This window comes from Silene latifolia, chromosome 8 (assembly GCF_048544455.1).
Source record: "Silene latifolia isolate original U9 population chromosome 8, ASM4854445v1, whole genome shotgun sequence".
Classification (NCBI taxonomy): Eukaryota; Viridiplantae; Streptophyta; class Magnoliopsida; order Caryophyllales; family Caryophyllaceae; genus Silene; species Silene latifolia.
The window spans coordinates 2663083-2683144 of record NC_133533.1 but is presented as its reverse complement, the minus strand read 5'-3'; the positions used below and the strand labels follow the sequence as shown (position 1 = coordinate 2683144).

At 34.3% G+C, this 20062-nt stretch overlaps 3 protein-coding genes across 4 annotated transcripts; all 3 read left to right on the top strand.

The window, feature by feature from the left end:
• The first annotated feature begins 262 nt into the window (after positions 1-262).
• LOC141596012 (G-type lectin S-receptor-like serine/threonine-protein kinase At1g11300) lies at positions 263-4026 on the top strand. 2 transcript variants are annotated; one of them, XM_074416004.1, is made up of 8 exons: positions 263-716; positions 804-1659; positions 1888-1995; positions 2077-2255; positions 2343-2553; positions 2676-2913; positions 3012-3156; positions 3551-4026. In XM_074416004.1, the coding sequence occupies exons 1-8, from the start codon at positions 381-383 to the stop codon at positions 3860-3862; spliced, it is 2385 nt and encodes a 794-aa protein (XP_074272105.1). In that variant the 5' UTR covers positions 263-380; the 3' UTR covers positions 3863-4026. The 2 variants fall into 2 exon arrangements, with proteins under 2 accessions (XP_074272105.1, XP_074272104.1); XM_074416003.1 differs by having other exon boundaries at positions 263-1659.
• A 5390-nt stretch (positions 4027-9416) lies between these two features.
• On the top strand, positions 9417-16372 carry LOC141596011 (receptor-like serine/threonine-protein kinase SD1-8). Its single transcript, XM_074416002.1, has 7 exons — positions 9417-10855; positions 13454-13594; positions 13689-13894; positions 14785-14995; positions 15085-15322; positions 15426-15576; positions 16005-16372. Exons 1-7 carry the CDS (start codon positions 9589-9591, stop codon positions 16317-16319), a joined length of 2529 nt encoding a protein of 842 aa, XP_074272103.1. The 5' UTR covers positions 9417-9588; the 3' UTR covers positions 16320-16372.
• A 1048-nt stretch (positions 16373-17420) lies between these two features.
• On the top strand, positions 17421-19991 carry LOC141596010 (sterol carrier protein 2-like). The gene is made up of 3 exons (XM_074416001.1): positions 17421-17749; positions 18449-18509; positions 19602-19991. The coding sequence occupies exons 1-3, from the start codon at positions 17618-17620 to the stop codon at positions 19781-19783; spliced, it is 375 nt and encodes a 124-aa protein (XP_074272102.1). The 5' UTR covers positions 17421-17617; the 3' UTR covers positions 19784-19991.
• The last annotated feature ends 71 nt before the right edge of the window (positions 19992-20062 follow it).

The following is a 20062-nucleotide window of genomic DNA, read 5'->3' as shown; positions in this document are numbered from 1 at the left end:
ATGCATATATGATATAAATCTTTTTACTTTTTTCCTATATATTCTGTTTTTGTCTTATTCAAGCTATTTGACCCGTCTTAATATTAGGACGGATACCCCCGTTGTAAACAAGAATCGGGGATTGAATATTGATCTCCTAACCAATTGAATCATTGATGATGTTCAACATAAAGACTTAATGATATAAATATGTCTTTAAGTCAGAAGTGACATGCTTTGACTAATATATTCAATGTTCTTGAAAGTAAACGATTTAGTCTTCAACTTGGAGTAATTAACTACAAGTGTTGCATATTTTATAATTTTTTGACTGAGTATATACTAATATACTTAAATGCTAATGTGTTCATGAGCTAAAATTTTCATTTTCCAAGTTCTCAATGCATCATCTCAAAGCTGCTATTTACATATTTCTGTTAATTTCATGGTTCGATGTTGAGTTTGGTTCAACTGCATCCAATTCTTTTACATTCCCTCAATTTGTGAAGGACCCGGAAACATTGGTCTCTAGCAATGCTATTTTCCAGCTCGGGTTCTTCAGTCCAACTAACTCGACAAGTCGGTATCTTGGCATATGGTTTAATAACAAGTTGAATTCTGAGAATTCTTTGGAGGTTTTTTGGGTAGCTAACAGAGACAGTCCAGTAAAAGACTCATCTGCCGTCTTCAAAATCTCGGATGACGGGGATCTTCAAGTGATGGACGCCGAGGATAAGGTTTATTGGTCATCAAATACATCTTCTAAGGCAAATAGTTCAGTAGTTCAGCTGCTAGACACTGGTAACCTTATTTTGTCTGTGCAGGATAGTAATATCAGGATTTGGCAGAGTTTCGACAATCCCACAGATTCATTTTTGTCAGGAACAAAGCTGACCTTTAATAAAAGTTTGCATGATACTAAAACAAACATTCAGTCATGGAAGAGTAATAATGATCCATCAAGTGGTCGCTTTCGCATTGCTAGTCTTCCACGGGATCTGACTGAATTCTTCATTGTTTCTGATGATAAACCCTATTGGCGTACGGGTCCTTGGAATGGGTATAGATTTATTGGAATACCTTTCTCTGACTCTGAGGTCTCCTCTGGATTTAATGTTGATGATCATGATGGCACAGTGGACTTCTCATTTGAACCGGCGGATAAATCGTTTTGGGAAAGGTATGTTCTGACTTATGATGGGATTCTGTTAGGAAGGATTTGGAATGACAATAGCAGTTCTTGGGAAAGTGCCCGGCAGTCTTTGTACACTGAGTGTGATGTTTACAGCAAATGTGGCAAATATGCTGTTTGTGATTCTTTGAAAGAACCGATTTGTGAATGTTTGAGAGGGTTTACACCGGAAAATGTTGATGAATGGAGGAAAGGAAATTGGACTGATGGGTGTGTTCGGAGAACAGAGCTACAATGCAATGCTCCAGGAAGCAAACAAGACAAGTTTTTGCATATGAAGCAGATTAAAGTACCAGATTATGCTCGCTGGATTCTAGCGAGTGCAGATGATTGTCAGGGAAATTGCATTGGGGACTGTTCATGTTTAGCTTATTCATATTATACTGGTGTTGGATGCATGTTATGGAATGCAAGCCTCATTGACCTACAACAGTACTCTGAGGATGGTGCTGATCTTTTCATTCGTTTGGCGAATTCAGAACTACCAGGTGCGCATCTACACATGATTTGTCGATCTACCAATCATTTCATATGTATTATTGAACTTTGTATTAACAAGATCAGTATATGTAGATGTGAGCTAGTTTAGCTGGTAAATCTAGGGTAAACCCGTCATTATCAAAACTGCCCATTTTTGAATTCTACAGCTGTTCGTGTACTGATTTGGGTAAAAGATTTACAAATGCTCCCTTTTATATATTTCCGCTGCTTTGCAGGTGAAAGTGGCAAAAAGAAAATAATTACAGCTGTCTGTGTGATTTTTGGTGCATTATTTGTATCTATAGCAGCATTCTTCCTGTGGAAGCGGATGGCTCACAAAAATGGTAACATTGTATACGCCAAATGCCAGTACTTGCACAGTCTGTAAAATTTGTCATAACCAACTCTGTACGGTTATTTGGCAGGAAAGAGAGCTACACCACCGCCTAAAGAGACTGAATGGCAAAACATTTTTGGCGCAGCAGGTTGTAGTAATGATTTTCAGGATTTGCCATTGTTTGAGTTCACAAAGTTAGCAGATGCAACTGACAACTTTTCGGAAATGAACAAGCTCGGCCAAGGGGGTTTTGGCCCGGTGTATAAGGTATGTCTTACTTTTGGACTAGGGTAATGTTCGTGTTGTTCCTGCTGCTCTCTAACATGATGAGGTTAAATATTTATCAATTTCTAGGGAAAATGGGAAGATGGGCAGGATATTGCAGTTAAGAGGCTTTCAAGTGTGTCGGGACAAGGGCAACAGGAATTTATGAACGAAGTAATGGTGATCTCAAAACTTCAGCACAAAAACCTTGTAAGATTGTTGGGATGCTCTGTAGAAGGGGAAGAAAAACTGTTGGTGTATGAGCTCATGCCAAATAAAAGCTTGGATGCACTTCTCTTTGGTAATGAAGTTAATTATAATGCGACTTTAGAGCGTCTTAAGTTCTTAACATGCAGTCGCATTGACCTTCAAACATTTTTCGGACTTGGTTGATATTCAGATGTGTACCACTGTTATATGCAGATCCACAACAATGTAAACTGTTAGACTGGCAAAAGCGGTTTAACATCATCAAAGGAATTTGTCGAGGCTTACTTTATCTTCATAGAGATTCTAGATTAAGGATTATACACCGAGATCTAAAGCCAAGCAACATTCTGTTAGATGAAGAACTCAATCCAAAGATTTCAGACTTTGGGTTGGCAAGGATTTTTGGTAGTAAACAAGATCAAGCAAACACATTACGAGTCGTTGGAACCTAGTAAGTATCTCATCACTTCACCCTTATGATAATGTGCGCCATTGTTAGACTATGCACCTAAAGTCGTGAAATTTACGTGCCTTAACTTGCATGTGCAGTGGTTATATGTCTCCAGAATATGCAATGGAAGGGCAATTTTCTGAGAAATCAGATGTATTCAGTCTCGGAGTATTGCTACTGGAAATTGTCAGTGGCAGGCGGAACCAAAAATTAGCTCAGGAGTCTCTTAACCTCCTAACATATGTAAGTTTCAGTGAATCCCTGTTCATCATTCACTTTAATATACTGAAGTGAAAAATTTGGGTAAAATTAGACCTGGTAAAAGGAGTCAGTTGAGTCGAGTAAGTTCAACTAGCACCATTTCAGGTCTTTAATGCACTTTGATTCCGGTCAGGTTCAGATATGTTCAGGGAGTGTTGTTTTTGGTCGGGGTTATTAGAGTCCAGTCGGTCATGTTTGGGTTGCTTTGTTTTGAGTCGGATCAATATTGAATCTAGCCAAGTTCAAGCCAACTATGGGTCAGCTGTACCTATGCCAGGTCTAGCAAACTGCAAACCTTACTGCACCTGTCATAACTTATACGGAGTATGTTGGATTAAGATTCCTAAGTAGCTTACACGCTCTAAATTGTTCTCAGGCATGGAAAATGTGGAACGAAAACAACATGCTCTCATTGATCGATCCTACAATTCTCGACCAACGCTCTAAAGTGCAGCTTTTTAAGTGCATTCAAGTAGGACTACTATGTGTCCAAGAATTTCCCGAGGACAGGCCAGATGTTCCCGCATTGATTTCCATGCTTGATGTCGATGATGCCAAAACTCTTCCAATTCCGAAGCAACCTGGTTTTACACAACACAGAGTTCGCTTTAAGGATGAAATTCTCCTAAATTGCCTCGAAGATTGTTCAGTAAACTATGATTCCATGACTGCTCTTAGCGCTCGCTAGCGTGTGCCATATACATTGGTTAGAAATTTAGAATCTATGTGCGCAGTTACTTAATTACCCTTGTAAATAATTTGTGTTCACCTTAGATGTTAAATAGTATATGAACAATAATTTTTCAGATAAATCTTACAGAAGAAAAGTGCATCAAGCTCTTTTGAACATCAGCCACATGGTGTCCGAGTGTTGAGTGCAACTTTTTATAATAACGTGTCGAGCCTTTTGTCTAAATTATCGTGTTATATCATGTTAAAAGTGTCGAACACGTGACAAACGAAATCTAGAAGTGGCAACTGTTACCAATTTTTTAATAAGACGGTCTGAAATAAGAGGGATTAAATGTTACAAATTTTTTAATAGAATGTAATCATTTAATGACAAAATGTTATAACTAAAGTTGTCAATTTTTACCCTGAAAATAATGGTAACATTTTATCGTAAAAAGGTTATATTTAGTACGTCTTATTTCTGGCAGGATATTTCCCGTCTGAAATAAGAATTTGTGTACATACACATACCTGATTACTTGTAAGTTGTGAAATATTTGACCTTTTAATACATTTTCACAAACTGCAAAAAACTTGTGTAACACAGTTTTATACTCCGTATAAATTTATTGTAAAACGAATTTTTTTAGTAATTACTTTTACCTACTAATAAGTTTATATTTAAATCCGTTTTACAATTATTTTAGTGTAAAATCGGCTTACAAGAGTGACTTTTCTAGCAGCCACATTATATAGTACAGAGTTACAGACTACATATACTTTTCTTGTCCCTTGTTTCTCTAGTCCCCACTCCCCAATGGACAAGTTTGAATGTTTCAGCCAGTTAATTACCTTTAACATGAAATAATTTTTTACTATATTTAAATAAAAGGTCCTATTTAAGCACGAGTTTTCAGTATTTTTACTGTTAGGCTCCACCATAGAAGACTTCATACTAGCTTGAGTAAGACTTTGTTCATTTGGATTTATGTGAATTTCACTTTATTCATTCTAGTATCTTAAGTTTATTTTAGTTATTTAAGGTTCTTTTACACCTTGGTTTAGTTCACTTCGATTCTTATAATTTTGTTCGGAATAAAATATTACAGTTTAGTTCACTTCGATGTAATTCTCGAATACAATATGAATAAAGTCCACTTTAAATCACAAAATATCCTTTGCGACTGTTATATAGTGCGACGCCTGAAAAAGAGTTCGTTTTATGATAAAATGGTCATTCTTTGTGGTACCATACGACAATCGCATACAAGATCTACTTACTTGAGATAGTTTTAAATCTAAAAAAACGAGCCCTAATCCTGCAATCACATACTCACGTCTCACTATCATGAAAATTTCCCCTGGTCCTGCATATATCAATTAGCTTAGTTGATAAAGTCATGAGAAGTGATACAAATGACCTAGGTTCAAATCCCGTCAATATCAAAATTGTCCTTGTGAGTTGTGACTTTCTTCATATAAAAAATTATTTAGAAATTATTGGAGAATCTTGTGAGAGAGTCTACAAGCCAATGATGTGTTTGTACCACTATTTATGACCTAAATGACAAATTGGAAAAACATTGGGCATGTGGCATGACTTATCCAAGTCTTCTCATTTCTTGATGCCATTGATTTTAAAGTCTTTGTACTACATTTGGGCAAAGACTGTTCTAAACAACCCACACTAACACTATCAAATTGGACTCTTCTATGGAAAAAACAGAGATGGACTCTTTGGCATGGTGAATCCAAGGACCAAAATAAATCATTCATGACATGCCAATGTTGAATTAGACTTTTTCCATGAGGAAAAAAGGTTAGGTGCGGATTACGGAGTACTCCTTAAGTAGGACAGACCTGTGCATTTTCCACGTTTCAAACCTACAAGCTTTGAAAAAGGTTATAAACGTTCGCTTGAAGGGTGTATTAAGGTAAAATAACCTATTATTGGATTTCAACCATCACCTTAGATTTTTAATTGAGATGATTATCTAATGCTTATTTTTCTTTTTCTTTTTTTTTGTGCCAAATGTAAAAAACTTGTTGAATAATATATCGAGGATTATAAAAATTTGATAACTAACAATAATATATTCTTATTCATTACTCTAAACTCTTTTAGAATATAATATTTTTAACAAGAATAAATAACATAAGGATGGGGAAAATACATGATCAAAACAACAATATTGGAAACCATGCAAAATGAAATGAGAAGAAAAAAAAAAGTACGAAAATAATGATATTTTATTCACGGATTCTATATTACCCCTTTTAATATTCGTTGTTCTTATTTTTAAGTTAATCTCTCATTTTGTTTATTCAGTTTGGCAAAATACTTTGTCAAATTTATAAGAAATATACACGATGTAACTTAAACCTTAATATTCATAATTCTAAAAAAAGACTTTACAAAATAATATATTCAATGATAAATTTCTAATATATGTATGAATGGTTAAACGTTGTCTTAAATTAATGCATTATGTGAATGTCAATGGTAAAAATGAGCTATTCTTGCTAGTAGCGAAAAGTAATTTTTGGTAACTCAAAAACACCTTCTTTTTTAGCATTATTTCAACTAATTATAAGGCGACATTTGTTTATGAAGCGCCACAAACAAGAACTTGTGGGTAAAAATGTAGTTAAACTAACAAAACACACAAGGTTCTTTTGTGGACATGTTATCTATGACAATTGACTTACTTCGGCCCTGTTCTTTTGGACTTAAAGTCACTTAATTTAAGTTCAGTTCAGATCCTATAAGTTCAGTTCAGTTTAGATCAGATCCTATAAGTTCAGTTCAGTTTAGATACTATAAGTTCAGTTCAGATCCTATAAGTTCAGTTCAGTTTAGATACTATAAGGAGTCGTTTGGTCCACCATACGAAGATAGAATTCCCGGGAAGATTAAATTCATGTGAAGTTGAAAATCATGTGAATTGTAGAAATCTTGTTTGGTTGGATGTGGGAACTTGAATTCATGTGGGAACTCTCACTTACCTAGGAGAGCTAGGTAAGTGACTTCCTACATTATGTAAGAATTGAAGTTCCATAGAAAGTTCTACTTCCCATGAATTGGGCAAACAATAAACCTTCATTTACCTATTTCCCATGATTTTCCAATTCCTATGATTTTAGAAGGCAACCAAACAACCCATAAGTTCAGTTCAGATCTTATAAGTTCAGTTCAGTTCAGATTCTATGAGTTCCGTTCAGTTCAGATCCTATAAGTTCAGTTCAGATCGTATAAGTTCAGATCCTATAAATTCAGTTTAGAAAAGTTATATACAGAGTATTATTTTTAAAACCAACGCAGAAACATTTGACATTATTAATTATTCGATACATATATACATTATTATTTTTAAAACAAAATTATCACACTTCTCATTATTTTTTATCTTAATGTAACCGTAGTATAATGTATGAACAAACTAATGTATATAAAGCGGAAAAATATTATTATCTTACCTTGTGTTTTAGACTATATTTTCTTATCAGTGTTCTCTATGCCCACTAATTTCTTGTAAATTTTTTGTTTAATCTTAATAAAAGTTTGCGTTTTTATAATAATAATAATAATAATAATAATAATAATAATAATAATAATAATAATAATAATAATAAAAGTTGCGGTTTTATAAAAAAATAAAATAAAAATAGCAACAAGAACAAGAAAAATAATAATAACAACAAAAAACAATAATAATAATAATAATAATAATAATAATAATATTTAAGTTAAATTAATTTAAGTTAATTTAAATTTGGATCGGGTGAGTTTAGTTAAGATCCTATAAGCTCAGTTAAGATCCTATAAGTTTAGTTCGATTTGATTCTATGAGTTGATTCGATTCGAGATCCAATAAGTTGATTCGAGATCCAATAAGTTCGATTCGATTCGAGATCCTATAAGTTCAGTTCAGTTTAGTTCAGATCCTATAAATTCAGTTCAATTCAGATTAGGTCCGTTTCAGTTCAAAAGAAGAGAGCCTTCACCTTGAGTTACACAAAGTACAAAGTCTACAAACCCATCCTCAAAGTTCAAAACTATTTCCACGGTTCCACCTCAATTGACGGGTGTTTCTATTCTTTTCTTTTCTTTTCTTTTCTTTTCCTCCTTATTGATTGTTCGTGAATCGTGATGGTAGATTGGTAGGTCCAGACTTCTTTATCAAAACAAATAATCATCAGTTAGTCTCACTTGTGACGGACACTATCCGTCATAAGTGAGTGACGGGTCACCTCCCTCTCACATAAATGCAAGTGGGAGGCAAGTGGGCACTCCATTTTCGCCCCACTTGCCCTCCCACTTGCATTTGTGTGAGAGAGAAGTGACCCGTCACTCACTTGTGACGGATAGTGTCCGTCACAAGTGAGAATTTGTGAATAATCATAATCACTCCCTTAAAAATATTTCAATCCGTTATAGGATAAGTACACTTACAATATAAAAAGAGCCGATATAAAAACACATGTCCATGCATTAGCATTACAAAGAAACTATTTTCAGATAACTCGGTTACTTTTGCTAAAAAATTGCATCAAACAGCATATACTTCATTATAAAAAAGGAAACATAAATAATTTAGAACGTGTTATTTGGATTCAATTTCTTTTTGGTTCACATAAGTTCATTTTGTTTTCATTATTCAGTTCGGTTCATTTTTGTTTCCATTCATCTCATTTTGTTTAGTTTAAAGGTTATTTGGTTGCTCTCTTAAATCATGAGAAATAAAACTTCCCATAAATCTAGTTTAGTTAGTAAAAGTGAAGTGAGTCACAATGAGCCGTTTTATTTATAAATGAGTTTTAACTGAATATAAACAGTTGATATCTCTTAACACGGTATATTTGTCTTAGATTTAAACGGGTCAAATACTAATTCATCTTTGTTAGATGAAACAAGCTTTGTATCATTCTCAAAGCAGACATTCTACTCTTTGTCTCATCTAACTATTTGACCCGTTTTATTTTTTAGTCTGATATACTCGTCTAAAATAAGAATTTGTGCCGGATTAAAAATGGAAAGATTGGTAGAGAATGAGATGACATCTAGGTAGCACGGACACTCCTCCTAACTAGCCGTCCCGTGTCCGACACCGTGTCCGACACCCGGATACCCGACACTTGTCGGACACACGCCTAATCATGTTATAGTTTTACACGAGGAATAAATTCTCAAAAGAGATTGACTAGAAGATTGGTTTGGGTCCGAAATTAAAATTAGTTATAGTTAAGGTCGAATTTACCTTCAGTTATCTAAATTTAGTATCAAATACATTAAATTTAGAATCAAATACATTACAAAAATAAAATCATACGTTATTTATAACCATAAAATATGTTTTTTAATTAAATTTAAATAGCGTGTAAAAGTGTCCCTAAATTTCACGGGATGTCATATCACGTATCCTCGTCTTGTAAAAGTGTCGTAATAAGGTTCGTTTTGGTGCTACCTAGGATGACATAAGAAACTAAAGATCAACAAAACTTCAAAAGTAGTCTTAATTAACTAAAGTAAACAATCTAGTCATGGACCACACGCACTAAATTTTCTCCCCTTCTTCCTTCATTCATAAAGCAATACAAACTCAAATTCTTCTTCAAAAAATGTAGCTCCTCTTCCTCCAACTCCCACCAATAATTTCCCACATTTTATCACACTAAAATCCCAAAAAAAAAAACATACAAAAACACACAAAATAAAAAAATAAGAAATACATTTTTAAAATAATGAAAATAACAATAATTTCATTAATAATCCTCTGTTTTTCCCCTGTTTTTGTCACATCAATTGACACACTAACAACATCAGATTTTCTCACAATTAACCAAACATTAATTTCAAAAGGTGGGAAATTTGAATTGGGTTTTTTTAATAGAGGAAATCCCATAAGATATTATATAGGAATTTGGTATAAAGATATACCAAAACAAAATGTTATAGTTTGGGTTGCAAATAGAGATAATCCTTCATTTAATAATTCAAGTATTTTTAAACTTGGTAATAGTTCAAATCTTGAAATTGTTGATGGGTCAAGAATTATATGGCAAACTATCAAAGGAAATGGGAGAAATCCGGTTTTACAGCTTTTGGATTCGGGTAATTTGGTTATTAGAGAGGAGGAGGATTCGAACCCGGGTAATTTTATTTGGGAGAGTTTTGATAACCCGACCGATACTCTCATTGCGGGTCAAAAACTCGGGTGGGATTTTAAATTGGGTATTGACCGGGTTTTGAGGTCGTGGCAGAGTCAGGATGACCCTGGTACCGGGAATTATAGTTTTAATTTGGATTATCATGGTGACCCGGAAATTTATTTAAGGGACGGGAATCAAATTATTTATCGGAGTGGTCCGTGGGTCGGGCAACGGTTTAGTGGAGTACCCGAAATGAAATCAAGTAACGGGGGATTTAATTTTACATTTTTTACTAGTCCGGATGAGGTTTACTATACATTTCAGTTACCTTCGAATAGTAAGGTAAAATCAAGATTAGTGGTAACTAATCAAGGTGTGTTACAAAGGTGGACGTGGGTCCCAAAGACTAACCAATGGAGTAATTTTTGGTACGCTAGAAAGGACCCGTGTGATTATTATCGTGCTTGTGGGCCCTACGGAGTGTGTAATGTTAGTGCATTGTTTGATTGTCAATGTCCACAAGGGTTCGAACCTAAGGACCCTGGAGCTTGGGGGTTGCGAGACGGGTCAGGTGGGTGTGTTAGGGAAACTAAATTGGATTGTGAGAGTGACGGATTTTTACCGTTGGATAATATGAAGTTACCTGAGACGACAACTGCGTATGTTGATAATAGTTTGAATCTCGACCAATGTAGGGATATGTGTAAGAGAAATTGTAGTTGTACAGCTTATGCTAATTCGGTGTTCATTAAAGGGGTTGGGTCAGGTTGTGTTATTTGGACCGATGATTTGACTGATATGCGGGATTATGTTGAAGGTGGACAGACGTTATATATCCGATTATCAGCTTCTGATTTAGGTATGTTATATTTCTATTCATTACATTTTTGTTCTCTTTGTCTTACTCAATAGTTTATGTCTACTGTCCTACTATATTTTCTTCTTACAAAATAAAGTAAACGTAAATATAAGCTCTTCAGCATGCTTATTATATATAGAATTTTGGATATGAGAATCATGTAGTTTGTGCATGAATACGACCTATGCAATTAAGGCATTAGTCGTTCAGCTAATCTCACAAAAACTTTATTATAAATATGTGATTATATCACAAATATTCTTGTATATTATTTCATTTTAGTTGTGGAACTCCATGAATAAGATGACGTGGCTGCCGATGTGTTATACTTTTATTAGATGATTAAAAAAATTCTTAAGAACATTATCATAGTATATTATCTTCTATCTGTTTGAAAATGAAAGCCTCTTAAGGAATATTTAAACTCTAAATAATCATATGCTTGTTTGACTAGGCTAGTTAGTTGCACCTTTGTTTTCAAGTTATAGGTTTAAAACTTAAAAGTAGGTAATTAGTTTAGTTGGTAAAGTTATGAGATGCGGTATTTATGACCTGAGTTTAAACCTAGCCAGCATCAAAATCGCTCTTCTAAGTCCTTTCACATCAGAAAACGTTTTTTGGGTTAAAAGATTGAGAAAAAGAGGACGTTAGGACTTATGAGTATGTGATAAATCGTCATTTTTAAAATTCGAGTTATTATTATAATAGATTCTCATTTAAAATTGCATAAGAAGAGTTATTGTTGTAAACCGGATTCATTTTCCCAGGATAACCAATATGAATATGCTTCATAATAATTCTCATACCACACCACATCGCTATGAAAAGAAATACTTGTAGCCTTGTAGAGTTATAGGCATGAAATGTATAATACAGTACATGAAATTATCATTGATAATAACTATTTTATTTAAATGAATATGATCAAGCTGAATTGAGCTAAACTAAACAAAGTATGTAATAATTATTTTTGCAACATTTGTCATCAAATATTAAAACTTGAGTTAATGAATTAGATGACTCATAAGTTCATAATTAGTATAAGAGACAAAATCAATTACATCAATTTGAAAATATCTTTGTAATGGCTTATCTAGAATAGGCGCAAAAGATGATTGTGAAATCACTTTTTGAAGCCAATAAAGATAATACAATTGGATGGCTTTAATACCTCCTCAATTAGAGGCATACTACTTTTGCTGTCCATAATTGACATTATTAAGACTTTTGAGGGTTAGGATCCTTTATAATAAGGACACTAATTTGAGCTACTAATGGTGTTAACTCATATAACACTATTATTAAGAGCTGTTTATGAGTTATCTTGTTCATTGAATTCGACCTGCAAAATTAGTTTAGTGTATAGATAAGCCATTTTCAAAAGTTTACAAAGACTTGATTCATTAACCTGTTCTAAATTTGCTAGCCTGCTTGTCTTAGGCAGAGAAATTCAAAGTGACATGGACTCGTGCCCAGTCCAAGGCCGCATTTGTACTGAAATTTAAGTAACAATACTTAAAATGCCTAAATTTAAACTTGAAAACTCGAACTCATTTAAAAAACAGTTTATGTGATCTAGATTCAATTAATGATATTATACCTTAATATCACAGTGAAATTATTCGACATTGCATATGTCTTCCTCACATCGGTTGGGACATCGCCTAGCCGCCTAGCTCGTAACTTTTAATCTAAAATGATGGCGAAAATAGACAAGTAGTGTGTGATTATTGATTAATGGTTAATATAATTACGTACATAACAACAAACGTGTGTGTTCCGCAAAATATAATGAAAAATGAGTCAATCATTGATTAGATGGGATTTATTAGGTAACTAATTATTTGGTCCTCATGCATTTGCAAAAACACAGATTATAGGGTAAGACGGTCTCATACCGTGAAACAGTCCATTTTAGTAAGAAAAATGTCCATTTAATGCAAATAAACGAGTTTTTATTTTATATAATAGAGCACTATCACAATATAAGACCGTTTCATGCAATAACTAAAAGAAAAAAAGAAAAAAAAAAACATTGCATGTTTCATGTCTGTCTAAATTTTTGATAGCAGCTTCTTGTTTTAATTAGTCAATTTACGTCCAACTCATGTGTAGTTGTGTACTTAATTTTCAACAAAATAGGCCTACAATTTTCTGTACACTTCTCTTCCACATATTGGAGATGTGTTTGAATGGCTAGGGCCTAGGGGGGATTGTAATAACATCGGCGTTATTAGTGATCATCTGAGACGGTTTTATGATAAGATTATGATTACAAGACTGAATCATATTTTGAGTAGTTATATACTTATATGAGCCCGATGGGTTTGTGATGACCCACAAATAAAAATTCGAGCTCGGCTCTAAGTTAAAACTGAGCCTAAATAAGTTAAAGCAAAGTGTGACGGAGTCTCAGAAATTTTAACTAAAACTTTCGAATGTTTTACTAGTTTAGGTCCCTAGCTAACACTAATCTTATTTCTTAGAGATGTTTATTTAAGTACTACGAAGTATTTTTTTTCGAAATAAATGATTAAAGTACAGGGTTCGATGACCCTTGTCATCAGCATTGAACTCATTTTATTCATAAAATACCAGGTTCAGCCTCAAATGGTTCTAACAAAGCGAAGAAAGTTGAAATGGGTGTCGGAATTGCTATTTTAGCCGCGATAATTCTAGCCGGACTAGCAACATTGATCATATGGAAGCGAAAAAATAAAAGAAAATCGGACCCTAGAGGTACACTACTAAAGTTTACTGTACACATTGATGCATATTCTAAGTTGTTGTAGTCTTTTCGAGTTTTTGACATATTTTTGTTATGTGTCCTTAGTCTCAAGGGGTGGTGCAGCTGAAAGAAGCCAGGAAATCCTGTTAAGCGGACAGATAATCACTAGCAAGAGAGAAAATACAGGGGAACCAACCAATGCAGATGATCTCGAGTTGCCTTTGTTTGATTTATATACTATGGCTATTGCCACAGACAACTTCAGTGATGCTAATAAGCTCGGACAAGGCGGTTTTGGCCACGTCTATAAGGTACATTGTTCACGTCGTTACTTCTTTCATTTTGCGTTTTTAGTAGAATTACCATCTTTGTTAATCGGACTCAACTATAAGGGTCTAACGGGTGCGCGTAGACCTGTCAAATTCGGACCCGACACCCAAAACTCCGTTTTTCAGGGTCAAAACCCGTTTGACCCAAACCCAAAATGACCCGTTATTTTAGGGTCGAGACTCGTTGGGTCAGAGCCTCAGAGGTAAATCAAAATTTTTATTAAAATATTAATATTTATATATTATATTTGCAAAATTAATTAAAAATTAATTATTTTTATTACTTAAAATTACAAACACAATAAAAAAAAAGTCAATTTTATATAAGTTTTATAATATTTAATAATAAAATAATTTAAAAAAAAAAACTTTATTTTAATAATTATGTCAATATAATTAATGTAAACATTGAATATGATGAAAATATTAATTTTAAATATGAACATTTTAAAAAAATATTTTTTTTAATTAAAAAAAGGCGTTATAAATTAATTCTTGACCCGTATTCTGACCCTAAACCCGACCCGTGACCCGTATGACCCGACCCATATCTAGCCCGACCCGTATTTGATGAAAATATTAAAGAGAGGATTGAATATGATGAAAATATTAATTTTAAATATGTTTTAACATTTTAAAAAAATATTTTTTTAATTTAAAAAAATCGTTAAAAAAGGCGTTATAAATTATTTCCTGACCCGTATTCCGACCCTAACCCGACCCGTGCCCCGTATGACCCGACCCGTATTTGGCCCGACCCGCGCGACGCGTTTGACAGGTCTAGGTGCGTGTCATGGTGTCAAACTCGACTATATTTTGTAAAAACATTATTTGTTTCCAAGTGCTTGAGATTCATGCACCATGAATTGCAGGGTGTGATGTTGGATGGGCAAGAAGTTGCAGTTAAGAGACTGTCTAAGGATTCAGGCCAAGGAGCAGAAGAATTCAAAAACGAAGTTCGACTGATTGCTAAACTTCAACACAGAAACCTTGTTCGATTACTTGGTTGTTGTGTTGAGCTCGATGAGAAGATGCTTATCTACGAGTACCTCGAAAACAGAAGCCTTGATTCAATTTTGTTCAGTGAGTTCCCGTAGTCTTCAGTAGTTTCATTGAATATTGTCTCGAAAAGGGTAGATGAGTTACGAGTCATTTTGCTTTATTTTGCGCAGATAAAGATAAATGCTCGTTACTCGACTGGCAAACCCGGTTCAACATCATAAGCGGGATTGCTAGAGGGCTATTATATCTTCACCAAGACTCGAGATATAGAATTATCCATCGAGATTTGAAAGCAAGCAATATTTTGCTCGATGGGGATATGAACCCGAAGATATCGGATTTTGGGATGGCTAGGATTTTCGGAGGAGATGAAACTGAAGGAAATACAAGAAGAGTAGTCGGAACGTAGTAAGTAACATTATCAATCTATGTTATCAACTGAATCTCAAATGCTTAGATGATTCCATGATAGTTAATGTTAAATGGCGATTAATTTCTTCTTTTTATGCAGCGGATATATGGCTCCTGAGTACGCCATGGACGGACTTTACTCCATCAAATCGGATGTGTTTAGCTTCGGTGTACTAGTCTTAGAGATACTAAGTGGGATAAAGAACAGAGGATTTTACAATTCAGATCATGAGCTAAACCTTCTTGGATTTGTAAGTACATTATCATACCTTATTTTCCTTGAGAACAAAAAAAGTCACCTCATTTATACTTATCAGACGGGTCAAGAGTCTTTGAGTCTGGTTATTTCAGGTTGGGGTCATTGTGGCTTAGAATCTACTAGGGGGTTAAATTCGGTTAATTTGATTAGGTCATTCGGGCTGAATTAATTTTTTCATATCTGTTGAGGTAAGAAGGTCAAATATACGCAGCCTAAGCAGAACAAGTAAAATGCAGATGTCAGCTAACTTAACTGGTAAAGTGATGACTCATGAGTGGTGGTATTCATGACCTGAGTTCAAACCTCGTCAGCATCATATTCGCCCTCGTGGGCTGTGGCTCCCTTAACAACCAAAAAAAGCATAATAAGAATTATGACATATTTTCTTATAAGAACATGAACTTTATTTTTTACATGCAGTCATGGAAGCAATGGAGAGAAGGGAAAGGAACGGAAATGCTAGACAAGTCGATAGGAGATAAATACTCGACAAGCGAGGTACTAAGATGTATTCAAGTCGGTCTCCTATGTGTGCAAGAAAGACCAGAAGATAGGCCAACAATGGGATCAGTAGTACCAATGTTGAGCTGTGAATCAGCAATTTTGGCTCAACCTAAGCTTCCTGGATTTTGCATGGGATCGAACCCTAATGAAACTAGTTCTTCTTCTAGTAATAAGTATGATGAATCTTTTACTGTTAATCAAGTTACAGTTACAATGTTAAATGCTCGATAAGATGATGATTAATGATCGTCAATTGTGATAATTAATCGAGCTCTCTTTTTGTATATCGACCAATCAAGAGGATAGATAACCTGTAAAAGTCGAGTTTAGATAGAGTATCAATACAAATTCTTGTGTATGGCAGGTTTACACTAAATTGGTGTAAAACGACCTTACATTTTAAATACCTAAACATGATTTAAAGTTAGAAGAAAACATAAATGTTCTATAAGATCCATTTTGTCTAGTTTCTATCTTCCTCATATGCTTCACATTCTTATTTTTCCTGTGTTATAGTAGTTGGTTCTTTCTTCCTCTTTCATGCATCTTTATGTGAAAAGTGAGAAGAGGGATGTATTAAAGCAATTTCTATGCTCTTTTGAGTAGCGGGTGTCTCAATTATTTATTTATCTTTATATTACGAAGTACATGTAATTTTGTCCAATCTTAAAAATGAAACCAAAACTAAGGTTACTCGAAGGCTAGGACATTGATCGGATTTAACCTACTCCAAGTCCAAACTGAATAACCCGTTGGTCGTTTGTCAAGTCTAAACAGAACTGGCAAAAGCTGACCCAGGCCCAAAACTTGACTCAATTAAACCTGAAATTGCTTAAAGTGAAACCGAACCGGTCTCGACCCGAGGTTAAAATGATAACCTTCAGGAGCCTTATTTTTCCAACCCAACCTGACCTGAATCAACCCGTGACTTAATATTTACTTAACTTGATGGATGACCTGATAACGAATTAGTTTAATAATAGTCTCACCTTCCAATGAGACTAAAGTGATAGATATCACCTTAATTATTTCACTCATAAGTCGTTTTAACATGAAATAAATATAAGTTACTCCGTAAAACATATTGATAACAATACTCAATGTCACAATGTGACTTGTCAAAAAAAAAAAAAAAAAAAAAAAACAAACAATGTGACTTGTCACCGGATAATAACCCGGCCCAATACCGAATCGCTATAAACATTAACCAATCCAAACCCTCTATCATCCAACCGACCAACCCAACCCAAATTCAATACAATCCGACCCGTAAGTAACCGAATAATCCGATTGCCACCTCAAAACTCTAAACGATATCGTCACACACACACACATGATCTTGTGAGGAAGAAGTCTAGAACAATTAGTACAACCACAATGAAGAGGATACGTGCATATTAATCATGATACTTAATTAGTTACCCCACTCAACCACCTCTCTTCCTAACACCTTGATCACAATTCACAAACTTTGCAAAAAAAAAAAAAAAAAACTCTGAACTTCTCTGTGGCATTTCGTCGAACACATAATGGGTGACTCAAATCAACAGCTCAAATCAGATGCTTTGTTAGATCAAATGAAAACCCATATTTCATCCGATGCTGGTAAAGAGATTATTAAGAGAATTGGGCTTGTTTATCAGCTTAATATTGCACCAAAGGTCAATTCTATAATTGTATCTTTTTTTTTCTTAATTTTACATGAAATTTTTTATTTGTAGTTGATTTATGATGTGGGTTTTGTAATTGGAAGAATTTGGTGTTGATTTATCAGCTTAATTTTTCATATATGGTCAAATTTCAATTGTTTTTAATTAATTTTATGCATGAAATTTTAAATTTTTAGTTGGTTTATGATGTGGGTTTTATATTGGAAGAATTTGGTGCCTGATTTATCAGCTTAATTTTGCATATATGGTGAAATTTCAATTGTTTTTCTTAATTTTATGCATGAAATTTTTAATTTTGAGTTAATTTATGATGTGGATTTTTTAATTGGAATAATTTGGTTTTGATTAAGTGATTTATCAGCTTAATATTGCATCCAAGTTCAAATCTTTTATTGTTTTTTCCTTCATTTTTATGCTTGAAATTTTTAATTTTTGAGCTATTTTATGATGTGGGTTTTTCTAGTCACAAATTATCATTTAAGACGGGCAATATCGGAACAGGTCAAATAGGATAGATGAGACAAAAGCAAGATGGTTGGGAATTAGGAAAAAGTGTGTCTTAAGACGGATATGCCTGTCTTAAAAGACCAACTGTTTATTTGTTGGAAGAATTTGGTGGTCTTGAAGTGATTCATAGGGTTGATTATATTGATATGATGTTTTCTGATGTGGGTTTTGTTTAATTGGCAGAAACTTGGGTTTAATGAGGTGACTTACATAGTTGATCTCAAGAAAGGTGAAGTTAAGAAAGGTTGTATCTTTGACTAAGTTTGCTCTTTCTTTACCATCTTAGTTGTTCAATTTTGCTCAGTTAGTTAAAATATCCCAAATTCTTGTTTAAGACAAACAAACCGGTCAAATAGATAGATGAGAAAAAAAGGTTATATCTTTGGCTAAATTTGATCTTTGTTTACCATCTAAGTTGTTCGATTATGCTCAATTTTGTTAGAATATCAAGAAAGGTTACATCTTTGAATAAATTTGATCTTTCTTCAACATGTTAGTCGACAAGATGAAAGGTTGATTACCAAGTTACTTGCTTTGTAGACTTATAGTTGATATATCACAAGTTACTTGCTTGAAAACCAAATGTGTTTGGTGTGGTGGTTGTTCACCTCATCCCTTAACCATGAGGTCAGGGGTTCGATCCTTGCCTATGGGAATGGAGCAAACTCTTTGGCCATCTGTTTACCTCTTCGTGAGAGCACGCGCGGCGAGGGGATCAGGGGCGGACCCAGGATTTAAAGTTCGGGGTAGCGAAAAAAAATAGAGAGAATATGTATACAATGGGAGTCGAACCCACGACCTATAGGTTAAAAGTCAATCCATTTACCAATGAACCGCTTGTTGTTTAATACATATTTAATGCACATATATATATTTATCTACTATTCAACAATATTTGAGGTAGCAAAAATCCGTTCAATCAACCAATTATTTTACGTTTGGGGTAGCGGCCGCCACCTCTTGCTACTAGGTGGGTCCGCCCCTGGAGGGGATTATACACTGTTGTCGACGGTGGACACCCCGGTTTACACAAAAAAAAAAAAACAAGTTACTTGCTTGATCACTTATAAACTTTACTAGAATAGTTTATGAAGTCTGAGTCACTACTCTAATCACAGCCAAGTAATCAAGGTTTGAAAGTTACCATGACTACCTTTTGAGCCAGCATTACCGCAGTTATGTCTGCTATGGTCGAGATCAGGCCGCAATGAACCGTTCCGATATCAAGTCTCTAACTGAGATGACTAGGGTCTAGGGTTCTGTTATTAGCTTGCCTCTTCTCATACATGATTGTTGCTGAAAAAATAAAGAATTGTTGGGTACGTGGTAATTTCAGGGAAATATGAAGGAAAACCAGATGCTACATTATCATTTACCGATGATGATTTTCTAAAGATTGCAACCGGGAAAATGAACCCACAAATCGCTTTTATGCGAGGTGCATTGAAGGTGAAAGGAAGTATAACTGCAGCCCAGAAGTTTACTCCTGATATTTTCCCTAAGCCTGCAAAACTGTGATTCCTCTTGTCCCTTGTTTTTACTTTCAATAAAATAGTCTGTAATGCTACGACATACGAGTAATAGAATAGATGGTTCGATGGGTTACTCGTTAGATTTAAGTTACGAATAAGGAGATTCAGGTTGTTGGTTGAGTTCCTGATTCTTTGTGCAATTTGTTATACTTGAACTTTCTGGTGATTATATATCTTACTACAGTTTAACCAAATGATGCTTGCTGGTCGGTTCCTTTTCGTTTACATTGTTTACCGCGTATGCTAATGTCATATATTAGCAACA